The 20,504-nt window shown below is 46.5% G+C and overlaps 1 protein-coding gene across 2 annotated transcripts in view; it reads right to left on the bottom strand.

The window, feature by feature from the left end:
• The window catches only part of kank3 (KN motif and ankyrin repeat domains 3), a 70,581-nt gene that overhangs the window by 22,277 nt on the left and 27,800 nt on the right, over positions 1–20,504 (bottom strand). Inside the window, exons 2-5 of one of the 2 annotated variants that reach the window (XM_070859852.1) lie at positions 9,658–9,807; positions 5,131–5,234; positions 2,030–3,964; positions 634–733 (exon numbers count right to left, since the gene is read on the bottom strand). In XM_070859852.1, coding sequence (XP_070715953.1) covers positions 634–733; positions 2,030–3,964; positions 5,131–5,167 — 2,072 coding nt within the window. In that variant the 5' untranslated portion in view covers positions 5,168–5,234; positions 9,658–9,807. The remainder of the gene's footprint in view (positions 1–633; positions 734–2,029; positions 3,965–5,130; positions 5,235–9,657; positions 9,808–20,504) is intronic. The other variant, XM_070859851.1, reaches the window with a different exon arrangement.

Raw genomic sequence — 20,504 nt, forward strand, 5'->3', positions numbered from 1 at the left:
GGGCTTGACCAGAAACTAGAGATACCAGCAGTAAAAGACAAGAGATAGTGTCCTAGTTACAATACATAGTGGACATGAACATGCCCTGTGACCAGCTCCAGTACCTAGAATGGCAAATTACACACCACTCTAACTGTATCTCAGAATGAAAACACAGATAGTTTTATCTATTTGTGTTTTATTGTGATTACCCATTGTCATAGCCACTATCAAGACCATAATATATTTAACAAAATATTACTATTGAAATGAAATATGTTGATAAATTCTTATCTCTTACAGCCCAGGATCACGGACCAAAACAGTATAATTAGTAAAGTTAATGATGTGAAAGCATCCATCATCGGCTGTGAGTAGCAAATGTCGGAGAGCAATTTCCAGACAGTTGTCAAACCTTGGGGTTCAGGTGCTGTGCAAAATCAGGTGGACCTTCACACTCATTTCAGCCCATTTTATTTCATCCTTCCTGAATACCAACCCGTGTATTCCATATCAAGAAATCCTTGATTGGTGTAGTTTGGTTAATCACATTGTATTCTCCATTATTCTACAGATAACCCACTGATAAACGCACAAATTATCCACATGAATGTAACTTTACAAAACTTTGGACTAATAATTGTAATTACTTACTCTCCATTCAAAAGACCAACAAACTGCAGGTTTTTTTTGCTGCCATTTGACTCTGTATTGTTTGACCCATCCTTCTTTTTCATGATTGACTTCAGCACTCCTATTAGAAAGAGACTGGTATAATGACATTGGTTACAATAATTCAGTATATCTAATCCAAGACAGCCAGACACTATCAGCATAGAATAGCTCTGTCTGAATCATCGCTGTGATGGTGATTTGGCCTTCAAACAGGAGAACCTGACTGAGTTTTACTGTCAAAGTGGAGAAGATCCACCAGCACTGCAACTAATAGCCCTGACCTGAGTTCAGGAACACAACTGAATACAGGTTCCCATTAGCTCCATCGCTCCACTTCTATACCAACCTTTCATTATATTAGTTAATTAATCAACAACAACTTGTATTTATATAGCGCATTTAACGTAGTGAAACATCCCAAGTTGCTTCACAGGAGTATTACGAGATGAAAAATTTGACACCGAGCCACATGAGAAAGTAGGGCAGGTGACCAAAAGCTTGGTCAAAGAGGTATGTTTAAAGATGCGACTTGAAGGAGGAAAGAGAGGTAGAGAGGCGGAAAGGTTTAGGCAGGTAATTCCAGAGCTTAGGGCTTAGGCAACAGAAGGCACGGCCAACAATGGTTGAGCGATTATAATCAGGGATGCTCAAGAGGGTAGAATTAGAGGAGTGCAGACATCTCAGGGGGTTGTGGGGCTGGAGGAGATTACAGAGATAGGGAGGGGCGAGGCCATAGAGGGATTTGAAAACAAGGATGAGAATTTTGAAATCGAGGCATTGCTTAACTAGGAGCCAATGTAGGTCAGCGAACATAGGGGTGATGGATGAACGGGACTTGATGCGAGTCAGGACATGGGCAGCTGAGTTTTGGATCACCTCTAGTTTATGTAGGGTAGGAGTGTGTTGGAATAGGCAAGTCTAGAGGTAACAAAAGGCATGGATGAGGGCTTCAGCAACGGATGAACTGAGGCAAGGGCGGAGACGGGCGATGTTACTGAGGTGGAAATAGGCAGTCTTAGTTATGCTGTGGGTATGTGGTCAAATATGTATCAACACATAACCTAGTAATGCCAAATAGTTGGGTAAGGTTTGGAAGTTAGAGCTGTGAAGTTTGAGATTAACATTGTGGCGGCTGATGCCATAACACTTGTTCTGATCTCCCCATCTTGTTGATTCATCGATTTGAGTACCTCATTAAGATTATTTACTGTGTGAGCCATAAACCCCTGGAATTGACAATGGATGGAAAGAAGGTTTGGAAAAGTATTTTTGCTAACTTCAACCTTCAAGATGCAAAATGATCAGTTATTTTTGATTAGACTTTTACCCACGGGATGCTACATCACATTAAAATAGTATAAAACCACAGACTCACCTTTGGTAGGGCTGGCCGTGTGCTGCTGTTCCAGGGGCTTTTGCTCATTTTTCTCAGTATTTGCATTGCTCTTACACACAACCTGCAAAGATGTGCTACAGAGTTTGACTGCAACACGATTCTCTTGGACCTTTGATAAGTTCACCCTGGTCACCTCGTCCTTAACCTTATGTTCAGTGTCACAATCTTTTATTTCAACACTCTGACTGAACTCCAACACTTGATCGCTGTCATTTGTAACATATTCAATAGTTTCCATCTTCATGTCACTCTCCAGTATTTCTCTGGCCCTCTCTTGTCTAAATCCACTCTTACACTGAATGTAAATACCCAGATTCTTTCCAGGATGTGCATCATCCGTGTCCTCTTGTGTAGTTGGAGTATCTGGACCAACAGAGACCTCCTGTACTTCTAAGCTGCAGTTGATTCCTATACTAGACAACTGCGGTGTGCAATTCACAGCGGCATCTGTAATCTCCAAGTGATCACCTACTGCTCGACTCATGATTGGAACTCTGGCTTCCACACTTGCATCGACCATAAGTGGCTGGGCCATCACGCTGGCATCGACCATCTTCCTACAAGTGACAAGTGGCACGTCCAGCTTTAAGTTGTTCAGTTCATTATTTGTATCGTCCAGCTCCGCCTCAATCGTGGAGATATTTGCTTTCTGACCCTCAATAATTTCTTGCAGAAATTCAATTTCCTCCTGTGCCTCAGTGGTGAGCCCCAACATTGATTCAACAACTCCAACACTGACGTGTCTTACTCTCATTTCCGTTCCAACTGCTACTTCTTGAGAGGGTCTCTCTGACTTGTAGTAAAAGACAACCTCATTCATGTTCTTTTCTTCTCCTACACCCACTGACTTCAACAGCACATTTTTGCTTGGAGAAGTTGGAGAACTTTTACTGCATGGTCTGCTCCTTTCTACAACTGTCAATTTCTCAGTTAGTCGTCTAAGTTCTTTAATTTTACTGGACCTCTTCTCAGTGTTGTCACCAGCTAAATCAATATGAAGCTCCACCATCTTCTTGGCTTCTGGTTGGTACTGGGCCACGTTCCCTGTGCTGTATGACCTCTGCCTCAGACGGAGGGCCTCAGTCGGACTGCAGACTTTTCTTTTTTTCAGCTCTGCCATGAGCTGCCTCTTCTCTTCATCTACTGCCATAAGTTTCCTCTCCAGATATGGAATCATTTTCACTTGTTCTTCGAGCTCCTTCAGCCTCCTCAGGCCAGCTGCCATCTGCTCACGGATGTGCTGAAGGTGAGCTGGTGTGATACTTGCGACCGGTGAGCTTCTTCCCGAGTTCATGGGGCTAAACCTGAAAAAGCCAGCGAACGACAGATTGGAGACTGCGTTAAAGTCGCCATTTCCTATGGAAGTGTTCTGTTGAACAGATGGGGATGCTTGGCTTTGACTGTATGAATTGATGCCGGATTTGGATCCAGTGCTTGACAATCTGGGTCTCGGAATGTTTTCAGTAGTCAACTGTTCCTCCTGCAGCCTCCGACTGGTCTCCAACAATGTCTTTTCCACACGAAGGTTCCTCAGAGAAGACCTTGGGGAAGGTGGTGGAAGAAGACTATTGACTGGTGGCGGTGACATTACATTTAAGAGTTGACTACAAACAGGTTCCTTTGTTTCATAGGCAACTGCGTGAGTTCTAAACTTTGGTGTTGTGGGCAAAGTTTTAACGTCCTCGCTGGTTGAGGAGGACAATGACTCTGTGGAGGTCCATCCACTGGTGTTTGTTGTTGGTTTTATTTTCGGTTTACGATGAATGCTCAGTTTCTTAAGAGTGTTTCCACTCTGAATGTCATCAACATATTTGAGGAAATCCAGATCCAACTGGAAACCGTATGGTGTATCTACAGCATACGGGCTCTTCTCACTGTCATCCAGCTCGTTATACAAAGCATGACTGCCCAGATCTAGGAAAGATAGAACATTGTTATCAGGTCTATAGTTTAAAAAAAAATCCCTGCACCTATCTAGAGTTTTTCACATTGAAATAAGTGCTGATTTTGCAGCACTAAAACAGCACATTTTTGCTTTGAATCTGATGAGTGATTAAATAGCCCAGATATACAAGATAGATATTGCATAGAATAAATTAACCCAGTATATTGCTTTAAATTAAACTGCAGAAGTAGTACTGGGGGCACAAATTCAAATGAGTAAAAAGCAATTTTAGGATGGGTATCAGGTAATTCTTCATCAAACAAAGAGTGACTGACATGTGGAATCAACTGCCAGACAGAATGGTGGAGGCAAAAAACCTACAATCATTGAAGACACAATTGGATGCTACATTAGGATCGCTCTTGTTGGATCAGTTAAGATGAGCCGAATGGCCTTCCTCATCTGTAATTATCTTGTGACCTTGTGAATATGACAACACCATCGTGGAAAAAAAAAATGAGTGGGTCAGAAGTATAAACACGGAACACTTCTGCTCCGAGTTTTTCAAATGGAGGAATTCCAGTTATCCACATGATTGATGGTGGTACATTTCCAATGATTCAAACTTTGGCACGGCCTGTGGGGAATGTGTATAATGACCTGATACACCAACACTCTTTACTAAATTGAGCTACAGGCTGCATTCAAAACTTTGGATGATTGAGAGCGCAGAATAACGGGAATGAGTTGGGAGTTCACAATAGAGATGCTGGGGTTAATTTTGGGAGCTGTAGTTTGGTTGGATTTTGTTAACCGGGCACTCATAACCACCCGGGACCTAGAATGAAAATAATTCTTGTAAAGGGATGACGGAATCATCATACTTCAGCCTCCACCCCAAGCCGCAGAAGTGGCTGCAATTCAGATGAGGAGAAAACCTGTTAGTGGGTACTGTTATGTATGCAACACCTTGTAACCAGCATTCTACCGCCACCAGTGGGCGCATCTGTTGGGAGTCCCAAGGGATCCCAGCATCCCTTGGGAGCACTGTATATAAGCAGGCCTCCCATGCTGTACCAGCACTCTGGAGTCAGAATAAAGAGACTAAGGTCACACTTACTCAAGTCTACAGTACTCAATCACATTGCTTTATTTGAGACATAACAGGTACAATAGTGGGTGAGGGGGTGCTTACCTGGGATACTCAGATTCATTCGCACCGGTTGTGCCATCTCTCCTCAAATGTTCAGAGTGCCTATGAAATCAGCAGGCAATGGTGCTTCCAGCCAATCAGGCAGCCTGGAACAAAACACAATGGAATTGTAACGCCACTATCTAGTATCAAGGCAGGGTTGGATGCGCGGATGTGCGGATGCCCGGAGCCCCAGTGAGGATGGATGCTGGTCAGCTCCTGACTAAATGGAGGCTGTGATATTGTTCTCCAAAAGGAAGAACTGGAGGGAGAGTCCTGCCTGCTGGCCAGCTGCAGGGGTTGAGAGCAAACCAACCTCAGGATAACCAGGGCCACTGATTTACAGCGGACTATTTTAACCCAATCTGCCAATCAGGAAACTGACGGGATCGGGTGCAACGCAGGTTTTACACCCCACCCGAGTTTACTCACCATCGAAGTGAATGGAGGGCAATATTGGGCGTTATATAAAACGCGCCTTCCACCCGATGCCGTGGCCCAGTGAGTTAGGTTCACATTACCCACCGTGGCACAATAGATCAATTCTGTTTTTATTACATGGTTTTCTGGGATTTCTTTTTACTATTCTTTTGGGAATCAAATTCTGTGATACTGTTCATTTATCCCATAAACTAAATCAGTGGTCTCAATATAAAGAAAGAATAATGACAGATAATGGGAATACCTTAAAAGAGTTTCCGAGTGAAACATTGGGAGGCACCGATACAGACCCTGGGATCCAGTCCCAGGCGGGTTCCAGCCTCCTCCGCTCCCAAGTAAATGAGCTTCATGGACACCTGCCAAAGATGTTCAGATGGCAGGGAATGAATAGGAAATGGCAGGTGAACAGGAGGGAGCGGGAATCGGATCCGGAGCCAGGGCAGCAGGAAGTGGAGTGAGGGGCCCCACCATTGTGCTGATCGTCAGATTTGCCCTGGCAGGGAGCCAGAAGCACATCACCTGCAGGCTGGAGGAGACCGTGTGTGTGTGTGTGTGGAAAGATCAGGCATTTTAATATGTGGAAAACAAATCCACTCCCAACAACGTTCAATTTAGCACATTCCTGGCACGACAACAGACATTAAAGCAATTGGGGGGAGGGGAGAATAGGTCTCACATGATGTGCTCAGGGCCCAATGACCTGACACATTCTGCAAAATGCAGTTGGAGAGTCCCTCAGGAATATTATTCTGCAAATCACCTCACTGGCTAGCAGTTTCTCACAGGCAGGCTATTCACTGGATAGCTCAAACACCCTTTATGAAGCAGCCAGCCAGTCATCAAGCATCCCCGCGATGTTACAACATGAGTGTCTGTTTAAATCCCGAACAATCACGCGCAACACTCTGTGTTCAGTTTTAACAGGAGTTCCACTCCACACGAGGGGCAATTTGCTGCTGTTTCCCCATCTGCCCCGAGGATTTGCTCTAACCGCTCAAAAAGCAGTTTCTCCATCTGCTCTCCAGCCAGTGCAGTGGGATATTGCACAGCCCAACCTCTCTATTTGTACCACAGTTCCCCAATGATTGGCATAAGATAAAGTCCAGGACAAAAACATCCCTTCAGCCCATCTAATTTGTGCTTCCGCTTCTCCATCTTACCCAGTCAGTATTGAAAGGCTGGTTCAAGGCACTAGCAGGTGCAGCAGTCACTGTGTCCCCAACATGTGTACTGACCAGCTGTTCAGGGGCCTGGGAAGCAGAGCATTACAAGTGCCTTATGTTGCATTTGTAGGAATAGAGATGTGGAGTTGGGAGAGATTGCTGGAAGGAATGAATACAGCCCAGAATCTAGAGATCATTGAAATAAGAGAGAAAGCACCAGTCAGAGAGAGACACACACACACACAAGAAGGACCAGGAGCAGTAAAGAAAGATTTGCAGTTACTTAACGCCTTTCACAACCACTGGATGTCTCAAAGCATTTTACAGCCAATGAAGTACTTTTTCCGGGACTGTATACCACTAGTGGGTCTGTCCTGTCGGTGGGACTGGACATACCCAGAGATGGCCATGTAGGAGTCTGGAACGTTGGCTGATAGGTATTGATTCTGTGAGTATGACTATGTCAAGTTGTTGCTTGGCTAGTTTGTGGGGCAGTTCTCCCATTTTTGGCACAAGTCCCCAGATGTTAGTGTGGCAAAAAAAACCTTGCATTTATATAGCGCCTTTCATGACCACCGGACATCCCAAAGGGCTTTACAGCCAATGAAGTACATTTGAAATGTAGTCACTGTTGCAATATAGGAAACACGGCAGCCAATTTGCACAAAGCAAGCTCCCACAAACAACAATGTGATAATGACCAGATAAACTCCTTTGTTATGTGAATTGAGGGATAAATATTGGCCAGGACACGGAGGATAACTCCCCTGCTCTTCTTGGAATAGTTCCATGGGATCTTTTACGTCCACCTGAGAGAGCAGACGGGGCCTCGGTTTAACATCTCATCTGAAAGACGACACCTCCGACAGTGCAGCACTCTCTCAGCACTGCACTGGAGTGCCAGCCTGGAGTGGGACTTGAGCCCACAACCTTCTGACTCAGAGGCAAGTGTACTACCCACTGACCCACAGTTGACACTAAGAGTAGAAGAGTAACAGAGAGAGAAAGTAAGATGAATGAATGGGATATGTGGACCTTTCTTGAATATATTTAGGAATTCTGCTATGTGTATGTTGTAACTCTGTAACTTTTCGGTTACTCTGATCTACTGCCCATTCTCCAGGTGGCTGTGGTAACACTAACAGGTGTCTGCTTAATCCACTGCACACCCTGATTCATTTCATTAGAAACATATTCATTCTCATTCCCAATGGATTCTTATGACAAATTTCTGACTTGTATCAGAAAAATATGCTTTCTTCTTTCTTTCCTTTTTTCTTTCTTTCAGTGAGCATAGCAGTTAATTGGAGAAAATTTGATACTCAGATTAATCTCCAGATGTGTTCACACTGACTATGTGTAATTAAGCTGCTTTTAATTCAAACGGCTGGGGAATAAATAGCACTGACAGGAAGTTACATGTTGCTGAATTCAATACTTGCATTTGTAGTCCATTTATGTTCCGTCCTTTATCTTCAAAAGCTCAGTACTATCAAGGTCTTTAATTTTTTTAATTTGTTTCCGGGATGTGAGGGACACTGACAAGGCAATAATTATTGCTCAGCCTAGACATGATTGCTCTAATGCTGTCCTGGTTTGTCTCCACCCATCACATTCCAGAAATTTCAAATCATCCAAAACTCAGTTGCCCATATCTTATCCCACACCTAGTCACACTCATCACACCCCTCCTCACGTGCCTACGCTGGTGCCTGCTAACCTAATGCTGCAAATTTAATATTTTTATCCTTGTGTTTAAATCCTTCCATGGGCTTACCACCTTAGCACTGCAGCCCCAACCACTACCCAGCCCATACTCTCCATTCCTCTTGCGCATCCCCCTTCCTTCACCCCACAATTGCTGGCTGAGCCTTCACCCACCTAAGGCCCGACTGGAGTGCCATGTACTCACACTCATATAGACAGGCAGTATCAATGAACAGAAACCAATGTCCTTATTTTGGACTGTAATGTATGCCCCTGTGAGCATGCTCACAGGTTTGTAGAGCTGTTGTGAGTGGCTTAGCTAGTCACATGATGTTCACAAGACTCAATAAAACCCCAGCCAGTTGGGTTAGAGGGCTCCACGATGAGGCAGGTGGTTGTGAGTCCGTGGATGAACTGGTAATGTGTAGTGTGATTGTTAAACCTTTTGCTAATAAACCAACTAGTTCTTAACTAGCAATGTGTTGCGATGAATTCTTAAGCAAAGAACCCGTGAATCAAATACATTACATGGATTAACTAACATTTCAGATAAAAAGATCGCATGGGGGGGTTGGAGAGGAATTTTCCAGAGCATTTTTTCCCTTATTGGCTGATGGTTTTTCTTGCCTCTCCCAGGATGGCAGGGCAGGCTGCGAGGGGTGTTGGTGGTGGGTATGGCATGGTGTAGGAATTATCTAGTCATGGTGCTCCAGCTATCATGAGTGTGGGGCTGGCTTGATGGACCAGCTGGCCTTTTCCCGCCCGTCATTTTCGTATGGTTATAAAAGATAGAGGACTAGAAATTGCGTAGCGCCCTGTTTGGGGCGATAACTTTTCAGGGAGCGCAAAAGTATCGCCAGGCGAAAAAGATTTGCTGCTGCCGGGAACTACAGCTTTAGTGCTCCAAGAAGGAAGTGGAGTGCTAAATCAAGCGTTACCACTTCCCTCAGAGCGCGAACGTATTGGCACAGCGTTGAGCAATGTTCAGTGCAGTGCTACTGTCATTACAGGCTCCTTCCCTCGCTTAAAGGGAAGGGCCATTGATGAGTTGAATGAATCTTCATGCGGTCTCTGTTGGGCCGCGGTCTCTGTTGGGCCACGGTACCTGTGCTACATGCATAGCAGTCCCAAGCACTGAGAGAGTGCAGGGCTGAGCAATTGCGGGGGCGAAAGAAATCAGGAGGCATCAGAATGGGGAGATAAATAAATTTTGCCCTACCTGACCACCACTGCCTTTAAATATCGCTCCCCAAGCAGCCAGCCGAGGTGACGATGCCTCCTGCAGCTGCTGTTGTTGATGCCTGCCGATGCTGCAGGGGGCGGGATCCAGGGCGGTAACTGGGCCCTGCGCATCAGATGATGTCACGATCTACGGGGCGCAAGAGAGCGAGGTGGTAAGAGTTAGCGCCAACGCAAAACCGCCTGCGCAAACTGCCAGGAAGTTCACAGGCATCGGTGATTCCGCTGCACCCAGTCAGTAACCCCTTACCGTCCCATTACTGCCCCCTGCAGGCACTAATGGGAGGCGCAAACCAGGCCAATTTCTCCGCCAGAACTTCTAATGAACTACAACCTGGCTCGGTCACAACCTCCGACAGAAACCTCAATGACAATGGGCCTTTGCTCAATCTCCAGACACCAGACACAAGTTAGTCGGTAAGAAACAGCATTAACAAAATGTTAAAACAATGAACACACAGGAGGAGGTTATGAGGCAGTCAGACAACCTCTGCCCCAAAACAATCATCAAACTTTTCTCTCAAATCTTTCCATTGCCTGCCCTAATTATTTATCTGCGTTGCAATTGTAATTATAACGCTCAGCACTCCAGTGTCATTGAATAAGCTCCTCATAAATATGAGGCATATTCACTCGGGTCCCTTAAATCAAGTCATCCGAGGATAATTGAAAAACACTAACTCCTGCACTCATTAAGAATGACAAGGCTCTAAGATTCTGTTAGATAATACATGCATCCCAGGCACACAACTTGCATTCTTCCCACGCACGAGCCCGGCATGTTTGTATCAATAAAGACACACCAGACTGCACACATATCCGATTGCATCTGTTACTGTCACCAGGATTCCTCCCACCAAACTGCAGTCATGAATGTCATCAGCATTCTACATACCAGACTGTAGATATTACCATCATCAGGATTCCTCAACCTGTTACCGTCATCAGGATTCCTCGCACCAGACCGCACACATTACAATTGCTAACTTGAGGTCATCCGAAACTCGGCAGCCCGTGTGCTAGCTCGCACCAAGTCCCACTCACCCATCTCCCCTGTGTTCACTGGCCTGCATTGGCTCCAGGTTAAGCAACATCTCGATTTTAAAATTCTCATCCTTGTTTACAAATTCCTCCATGGCTTCACCCCTCCCCATCACTGCAATCGCCTCCAGCCCTATAATCCCCCTACACCTCTGCACTCCACCTATTCTGGACTTTAGAACATCCCCGATTTTAAATGCTCCACCATTGTCGGTTGTGTCTTCAGCCGCCTAGGTCCCAAGCTCTAGAACTCCCTCCCTAGATCTCTCCGCCTCTCTACTTCTCTTTCCTCCTGTAACACGCTCCTCAAAAACAACCTCTTCGACCAAGCTTTTGGTCATCTGCCCTTAACATCTCCTTACATGTAAGTTATTTTTTTAATAACACTCCTGTGAAGCGCTTTGGGACATTTTATTACGTTAAAGGAGCTATATAAATATAAGTTGTTGTTGTTGATATCTCTCACACAGGAGGCTGCACCTGTTCAGCTTCAGCTTGGAGGCATTAAGTTGCAGTGAACAACTGGGATCTCACATGTTCAAATACCCCCCAAAATTCCCCAGAAATAGTGCAGTTTGAAAACATTTATTCATTCATGGGATGTGGGCCTCGCTGGCAGGGCCAGCATTTATTGTCCATCACTAATTGCCCTTGAGAAGATGGTGGTGAGCCACTGCAGTCCATGTGGTGAAGGTACTTCCACAGTGCTGTTAGGGAGTTCCAGGATTTTGACCGAGTGACAATGAAGGAATGGCGATATATTTCCAAGTCAGGATGGTGTGCAACTTGGAGGGGAACTTGGAGGTGGTGGTGCTCCCATGTGCCTGCTGCCCTTGTCCTTCCAGGTGATAAAGGTTGCGGGTTTGGGAGGTTCTGCTGAAGAAACTTTGGTGAGTTGCTGCAGTGCATCTTGTAGATGGTACACACTGCAACCACGGTGCGCCGGTGGTGGAGGAAGTGAATGTTGAAGGTGGTGGATGGGGTGCCGATTAAACGGGCTGCTTTGTCCTGGATGGTGTTGAACTTCTTGAGTGTATTGGAGATACCCTCATTCAGGCAAGTGGAGAGTATTCCATCACACTCCTGACTTGTGCCTTACAGATGGTGAAAAGGCTTTGGGAAGTCAGGAGATGAATCACTTGCTGCAGAATACCACAATATTTATGTGGCTGGTCCAGTTAAGTTTCTGGTCAATGGTGACCGCCAGAATGTTAATGGTGGGGGATTTGAGGATAATAATGCCACTGAATGTCAAGTGCCGCCTGAGGAAAAGAATGTTCGAAGATCAGGCCCTCAAATCTGCCACCAAGCTCACAGGGCTGTAGTGATACCCGCCCTCCTATATAGCTCTGAGATGTGGACTATATACAATAGACACCTCAAATCGCTGGAGAAATATTACCAACAATGTCTCCGCAAGATCCTGCAAATCCCATGGATGGTCAGATGCACCAACGTTAGTGTCCTCGATCAGGTCAACATCCCCAGTAACGAAGCATTGACCACACTCGACCAGCTCCGTTGGGCGGGCCACATTGTTCGCATACCTGACACAAGACTCCCAAAGCAAGCGCTCTACTCGGAACTCCTACATGGCAAGTGAGCCCAAGGTGGGCAGAGGAAACGTTTCAAGGACACCCTCAAAGCCTCCTTGATAAAATGCAACAACCCCACCGACACCTGTGAAACTCTGGCCAAAGACCGCCCTAAGTGGAGGAAGTGCATCCGTTAGGGCAGGCGGGCAGCGGAAGGAGTGTGCGGCAAACCAGACTCCCCACCCACCCTTTCCTTCAACGACTGTCTGTCCCACCTGTGACAGAGACTGTAATTCCAATATTGGACTGTTCAGTCACCTAAGAACTCACTTTTAGAGTGGAAGCAAGTCTTCCTCGATTTCGAGGGACTTCCTATGATGGATGGATGGAGGTGCTTAAACTCTCCCTTGTTGGAGATGGCCATTGCCTGGCACTTGTGTGGTGCGAATGTTACTAGCCACTTATCACCCCAAGCCTGGATGTTGTCGAGGTCTTGCTGCATGCGGGCACGGGCTGCTTCATTATCTAAGTAGTTGCGAATGGAACTGAACTGTGCAATCATCTGCGAACATCCCCACTTCTGACCTGGTGATAGAGGGAAGGTCATGGATGAAGTAGCTGGAAATGGTTGGGCCTAGGACACTGCCTTGAGGAACTCCTGCAGTGATGTCCTTTGTGCTAGCTATGACTCCAGTCAGTGGAGAGTTTTACCCCTGATTCACACTGACTTAAGTTTTACTAAGGCTCCTTGGTGCCATACTCTGTCTGCCTTGATGTCAAGGGCAGCCACTCTCGCCTCACCTCTGGAATTCATCTCTTTTGTCCATGTTTTGACCAAGGTTGTAATGAGGTTTGGAGCCAAGTGGTCCTGGCTGAACCCAAACTGAGCATCGGTGAGCAGGTCATTGGTGATTAAGTGCCACTTGACAGCACTGTCGATGATACCTTCCATCACTTTGCTGATAATTTGAGTGTAGACTGATGGGGCGGTAATTGGATTTGTCCTGCTTTATTTGGACACGACATACCTGGGCAATTTTCCACTTTGTCGGGTAGATGTAGTGTTGTAGCTGTACTGGAACAACCTGGCTAGGGGCACGGCTAGTTCTGGAGCACAAGTCTTCAGCACTATAGCTGGATTGTTGTCGCTGCCCATAGCCTTTGCTGTATCCGGTACGCTCAGCCGCTTCTTAATATCATTTGGAGGGAATCAAGTTGACTGAAGACTGGCTTCTGTGACGGTGGGGACCTCAGGAGGCCGCCGATATGGGTCATCCACTTGGCTTCAGCTTTGTCTTTTGCTCTTAAATGCTGAGCTCTGACATCGTTGTGTATGAGGATGTTCATGGATGCGGCAGGACTGTGTTATATCTTCACCAGGTTGGCACCTCATTTTTAGGCATACCTGGTGTTGCTCCTGGCATGCACTTCTACACACCTCATTGAATCAGGGTTGGTCACCATGCCTGATGAATGAAGGATATGCCTGGCCATGAGTTTACAGATTGTGGTGGAATGCAATTCTGCTGCTGCTAATGGTCCACAGCGCCTCGTGGATGTTCACCTTTGAGCTGTGAGATCTGTTCTGAATCTACCGCATTTAGCAGAGTGGTAGGACCACGCAATGGATGGAGGGTATCCTCAGTGTGAAGACGGGACTTCGTCTCCACAAGAACTATACGGTGATCACTCCTACCAATATTGTCATGGACAGAGGCTTCTGCGACAGGTAGATTGGTGAGGACGAGATCAAGTAGGTTTATCCCTCGTGTTGGCTCTCTCACCACCTGCCGCAGGCCCTGTCTGGCAGCTATATCCATCAGGACTTGGCCAGCTCGGTCAGTAGTGGTGCTACCGAGCCACTCTTGGTGATGGACATTGAGAAGTCCTCCACCCAGAGTACATTCTGTGCCCCGGCTATCCTCGGTGCTTCTTCCAAGTGGTGTTCAAAATGGAAGAGTACTGATTCATCAGCTGAGGGAGACTGGTAGGTAGTAATCAGAAGGAGGTTAGGAAAGACTTCTGATGGAAAGTTTCATGGGGTCAAATGTCAATGTGAAGGACTCTCCCTCCTGACTGCATACCACTGTGCCGCCACCTCTAGTGGGTCTGTCCTGTTGATGGGACAGTACACACCCAGTGATGGTGATGTAGGAGTCTGCGACGTTGGCTGATAGGTATGATTTTGTGAGTATGACTATGTCAGGCTGTTGCTTGGCTAGCCTGTCTGACAGCTCTCCCAATTTTGGCACAAGTCCCCAGATGTTAGTATGCCAAAAAAAAAGACTTGCCTTTCATGAAAACTGGACCTCCCAAAGCACTTTACAGCAAATGTAACGTTTTGGCATGCAGTCACTGTTGCAAATGCAGCGGCCAATTTGTTCACAACAAGCTCCCACAAACAGCAATGTGATAATGACCAGATAATCCTGTTTTTGTTATGCTGATTGAGGGATAAATATTGACCAGGACACCGGGGATAACTCCCCTGCTCTTCTTCGAAATAGTGCCATGGGATCTTTTACATCCACCTCGGTTTAATGCCTCGTCTGACAGTGCAGCACTCCCTCAGCACTACACTAGAGTTTGTGCTCAAAGTTATGGAGTGAGATTTGAACCCACAACCTTCTGACTCAGAGGTGAGTGTGCTACCCACTGAGCCACAGCTGACACAAGGTTGACTGGGCTGGATGTTTCTTTGTCCGAATCCGATGAATAGGTCACACTAGGTGGTCTGTCTGGTTTTATTCTTACTATATTTTTTTTGCTACAACTGAGTGGCTTGTTCAGCCATTTCAGAGGGCAATTAAGAGTCAACCACATTGCTGTGGGTCTGGGTAAGGACAGCAGGTTTCCTTCTCTAAAGGGCACTGGTCAACCAGAGGGTTTTTCCCCACAATCCAGTAGTTTCATGGTCACCATCACTAATACTAGCTTTTTCCAGATTTATTTAATTATACAAACTGCCATTATGGGATTTGAAGTCATGTCTCTGGGTTACTAGTCCAGTAACATAACCACTATGCTACCGTGACCAGTAGACTATCCTGCCGGCAGCTGGGAGGACATGGTTCACCAGCCCACATAGTTTCATGGAATGTGTGCAATTTATACATTTGTCTCCCATGTACATTTCTTGATGGAAACACCATTGCTCACCCACGAAGCACAGAGAATCAATCCTCACAACTGGATAAAGGCATTCCACATTGTTTGTCTCGTAGACAATGAAAAGAACCAGCTGTGAGTCCCATTGCTGAACTCAACAGCGCAAGGCTGAAGGTGCAGCCTTAACACTGCAACTGTGCCATGGAGTAGCTCAGCAGGGGACCCTACAGCCCACCCTCGCAAGCTGGAGCCCAGGGCACCCAGTTCCTCACGGAGTGGAAAATCATCTGGCTAAACTCTGCACCCGGCTCCTACTCAACACCCCGAAGATAATGCATCAGCTATTCACAGGGCATCAGGAAAGCAGGTAGCCTTTGCCCTAATGAGCACAAAAATCTATCCCCAGTCAAAAATAAACTAAAAGACCTCCAACCCATTCTGCTGCCTGTTTGGACAATGTCCAAAGCTGGTCAGTTTACTCCACACGACACTGCATGAAGTAAAATGTCTAAACACTGTATCGTAGGGGCCCCGGTGTGCAAGGGAAGTCTCGTTTGCTGTTATGGGATGTTTCGGTCTAGCTTTCGGTTACAGGGTGGTGGGGCGGGGAGAGATATCGAAATTTCCATTGCAACAAGCAAATCTTTTGACAGGTAAAGCCAAAGTCCCATTAAGGTTTGGCTATTTTTACTGAATGTTAAATAGTCATTTTCTTTCTCAGATGTCGTTTCTGAGAGAGACAGGAGTGAGTTGCAAAGAGATAGATAAAGGCCAGGGGGCTGTGGCGACAGGGCAGGAAGGCCCATTTCCACTGGTCTGCCTCTCACTGGGCCTTTTTCTTTCAACTGATTTTCTAGGAAGTGCAGGAACTCTCCCTACCCCCTCCTTTCGTGTCCACAACTTGCTACCATCTATCAAACGGTTAAAAGCAAGCTGAATCTTAACTAACAGTAGTTGCACGGTCAGATACAGATCAGGGAGGTGCTTCCTTTAATCTCGCCAACAGAATTATGAACTGTTTCTGCAGGCAAGTAAACACCAAGCCAGCTCCAAAAAAAATTTCCTGACGCCAAACCTCCAGCTGTAGGATAACCCCAGTCTGTGGGACCCATTGTGTTCAGGCAGTTTTGCTCCACTCCATCCTTGTGCCAGTACCTCACGGTAAAGGGGTTGCGCCATCATGACAAACTGTTTGGCAACCCTGGGACGAGCAAGTTTCACTGGTGAGATGTCACACTGCCAGTGTGTAAATTCCAGACCACGTTTCCAGCATCACCTTCTCTTTAAAGGGGCTCCGACATTCATCATCATAGGAGGTCCCTCGAAATTGAGGAAGACTTGCTTCCACTCTAAAAGTGAGTTCTTAGGTGACTGATCAGTCCAATACGGGAATTACAGTCTCTGTCACAGGTGGGACAGACTGCTGTTGAAGGAAAGGGTGGGTGGGGAGACTGGTTTGCCGCACGCTCCTTCCGCTGCCTGTGCCTGTTTTCTGCATGCTCTCGCCGACGAGACTCGAGGTGCTCCGCGCCCTCCCGGATGCACTTCCTCCACTTAGGGCGGTCTTTGTTCAGGGACTCCCAGGTGTCGGTAGGGATGTTGCACTTTATCAGGAAGGCTTTGCGGGTGTCTTTGAAACGTTTCCTCTGCCCACCTGGGGCTCGCTTGCCGTGTAAGAGTTCTGAGTAGAGCGCTTGCTTTGGGAGTCTTGTGTCAGGCATGCGAACAGGCAGGCTTCTACATTATTGGAGTATTAAATGCTGGTGGATAGACAAATTTAAACTAGACCATGAGAGCTAGAGGGAGACTTTCCTTCTCTTGGTTCACATGACCTGCTGTTGGCCTGTTAAACACGCTGCCCCATTCAGTATGTCACTGTATTTGTATCACGATGGGGTACAGAGATGTAGAGAGAATGGATCAGCATCAAATCCCTTACCCTCATCCATATTTCACGTGAGATGCTAAATGGAGGCCCCGTCTGCCTGCTCAGGTGGCTGTACAAGATCCTGTGGGACTATTCAAACAAAATAGTTTTTAAGTGTCCTGGCCAACATCTATCTCTCAGCCAACATAGATTAATTGGTCGTTTATCTCAGTATTGTTTGTGGGACCTTGCTGTGCTCAAATTGGCTGCCATGTTTACCCAGATAACAGTGATGGCACTTCAAAAGTAATTAATTGGCTGTAAAGCACTTTAGGATCCTCAGATGATATATAATTGCCACTTCTTTCTTTACCTTCCCTGCAATGAGCTGCCTCCAGTCGCCTCCCACAGAGACTGGTACCAGCTGGCGTTATAGCATGAGAGACTGACGGGTAACAGGCTCTTTGAGGTTTATTCCCTGCACTCGAAAGTTAGACGAGCTTCTCATTTTATTCCGAACACACTGTGTTTCCATACCAGAGGATGAAAACGTTGGATTCAACTTTCCAGCACCAGGCAAACCACAGCCTTTCAATTCAGAGCAAATCCAATTTAACAGCTAGTTCAGACTGAGTAAGTGAACCACATCCAGTAAACATAGACTGAGCGGGATCATGAACAGCGGGGTGTATAGAGGGAGCTTTACTGTGCAGATAGCCCATGCTGTACATGACTTGGACTGTTTGATGGGGTTGTGTAGAGGGGGCTGTAGTCTCCAGTTGTAAGTGGAGCTTGAACACCACTAGTTCTGACTATTCCATAATGGATGTGTAGGGTTGCAGCCCTTGATATGTGTACCATAGATAGTATACTTGTTTGTGAGTAGGTATACCGCCGCTAACTGTGTACAGTTTTGGTCTCTGTATTTAAGGAGACATATACTTGCATTGGAGGCTTTTCAGAGAAGGTTCACTGGGTTGATTCTGGAGATGAGGGGGTTGACTTATGAAGATATGTTGAGTGGGTTGGGCCTATATACATTGGAGTTCAGAAGAATGAGGTGATCTTATTGAAACATATAAAATAATGAGGGGGCTCGACAAGGTGGATGCAGAGAGGATGTTTCCACTCATAGGGAAAACTCAAACTAGGGGGCATAGTCTTAGAATAAGGGGCCGCCCATTTGAAACTGAGATGAGAAGAAATTTCTTCTGAGGGTTGTAAATCTCTGGAATTCTCTGCCCCAGAGAGCTGTGGAGGCTGGGTCATTGAATATATTTAAGGCAGAGATAGACAGATTTTTGAGCGATAAGGGAGTGAAGGGTTATGGGGAGCGGGCGGGGAAGTGGAGCCGAGTCCATGATCAGATCAACCATGATCTTATTGAATGGCGGAGCAGGCTCGAGGGGCCAAATGGCCCACTCCTGCTCCTATTTCTTATGTTCATATGTAACCCACCCTAGATGCCACCCTATCCTCCCCCATACCCACTGACAACAAAACCCCCTGCTCCTGAAACATGTAACACATTTGTAGTAAAACCAACTCGGGCTACAGACTCCTGTAGCAGTTCCAGGCTCCTAGAAAATGCCGTGTGGGCAAAATGTACAAACTGTGACAAACAATCAAATAAACTCTTGCCGATTGAATCCAGGTCAGCCTGTGTAAAGGCTTCATGCGAATTGTGCAGTAAAGCCAGGGCCAGGCGACTTGCACAGGCAGCTGCGGTTTAACCGGGGATAAGCTCTCACTCAACAGTAAACTGCGGTTGGAAATAATACACAGCACCCGTCCCACTCCCTGGAATGCAGCTTCAGTGGGCTGGTGGCTACTGACAGGTAACTGACACAATCAGAAATTCCAATCTCAGCCCCACTACTACTCGAGCAAGTGACAACGTGTCACAAAGAGCACAGCACCGAATTAGGTTCGTTCCAAGAAGCATTTATCCTCATTTGCTCTTCTCCCCTCCTCAAATGCATTGCCTGCTTGCTGGGGTACTCTTACCTGAGCCATCTTTCCAAGAGTGAGCCGAAACATTGAGTGCAGGCTGGCTATTCAACTGTGGGTCCAACGCCGCACAGCCTGATCTTGTTCTCTCCTGACGTCCTCATAACATTAATGGCACCATGTCTGCGGGAGGGATCAGTGAGATGAGCAGATGCTACAGTGTCTGACTGGGCCTCCTTGTATGTTCTTGTTCATGTAGTTAGCCAAAGGGTGAATGGTCTGCCCCGGGGGTTACCAGACAATGTTGACAATAATTCCTTAATGTAAAACTGCTGAATGGAATGGATTGTCTGGTAACCCTGTGGCAGTTTTGTTCCACTCACCCTTTGGCGAGCTTCACAAACAAGAACATCCAAGGAGGCCCAGTCAGACACTGTAGCATCTGCTTAATGCACTGATCCCTCCCGTGGGCCTATGAATGTTGTTCAGCCAGAATGAGAACTGGCTCTTAACACAGAAATGTCACTGAGTAAGAACATAATAACTTGTGTATCTGTAAAGCATGCACTCCCATGTTCAGTCACCAGGTAGTGCATCCCCTGAAGGCCCAAGGGATCTCAGCATCCCTTGGGAGCACTGTATATAAGCCAGCCCCTAAGGCCTGTTCCTCACTCTGGAGTATCTTAATAAAGACTGAGGTCACTGTTACTTTAACCTCCCTGTGTGCAGTCTCATCTGTGTTAGGAACACAATAACTGGCGACGAGTATACGAATCCAATGCAAAGATGCAGCAAACTGTGGGCATCCTGGAGAAGTTCTCGGAGGGTGAGGACTGGGAAGCCTATGTTGAACGGCTAGACCAGTACTTTGTAGCCAACGAGCTGGACGGAGAAGGAAGCGCTGCAAAAAGGAGAGCGGTCCTCCTCATGATCTGCGGGGCACCGACCTACAGCCTCATGAAGAATCTTCTGGCTCCGGTGAAACCCACAGATAAGTCGTATGAGGAGCTGTGTACACTGGTTTGGGAGCATCTTAACCCGAGGGAGAGTGTGCTGATGACGAGGTATCGGTTCTGCACGTGTCAGCGATCTGAAGGTCAGGAAGTGGCGAACTACGTCGCCGAGCTAAGGCGACTTGCAGGACAATGTGAGTTAGATGGCTAACTGGAGCAAATGCTCAGACTTTTTTGTACTGGGCATTGGCCACGAGACCATCCTACGAAAACTTTTGACTGTAGAGACACCGACCCTCAGTAAGGCCATTGTGATAGCACAGGCGTTTATGTCCACCAGTGATAACACCAAACAAATCTCTCAGCACACAAG

The sequence above is a fragment of the Pristiophorus japonicus genome, chromosome 18 (assembly GCF_044704955.1).
Source record: "Pristiophorus japonicus isolate sPriJap1 chromosome 18, sPriJap1.hap1, whole genome shotgun sequence".
In the NCBI taxonomy this organism is placed as follows: domain Eukaryota; kingdom Metazoa; phylum Chordata; class Chondrichthyes; family Pristiophoridae; genus Pristiophorus; species Pristiophorus japonicus.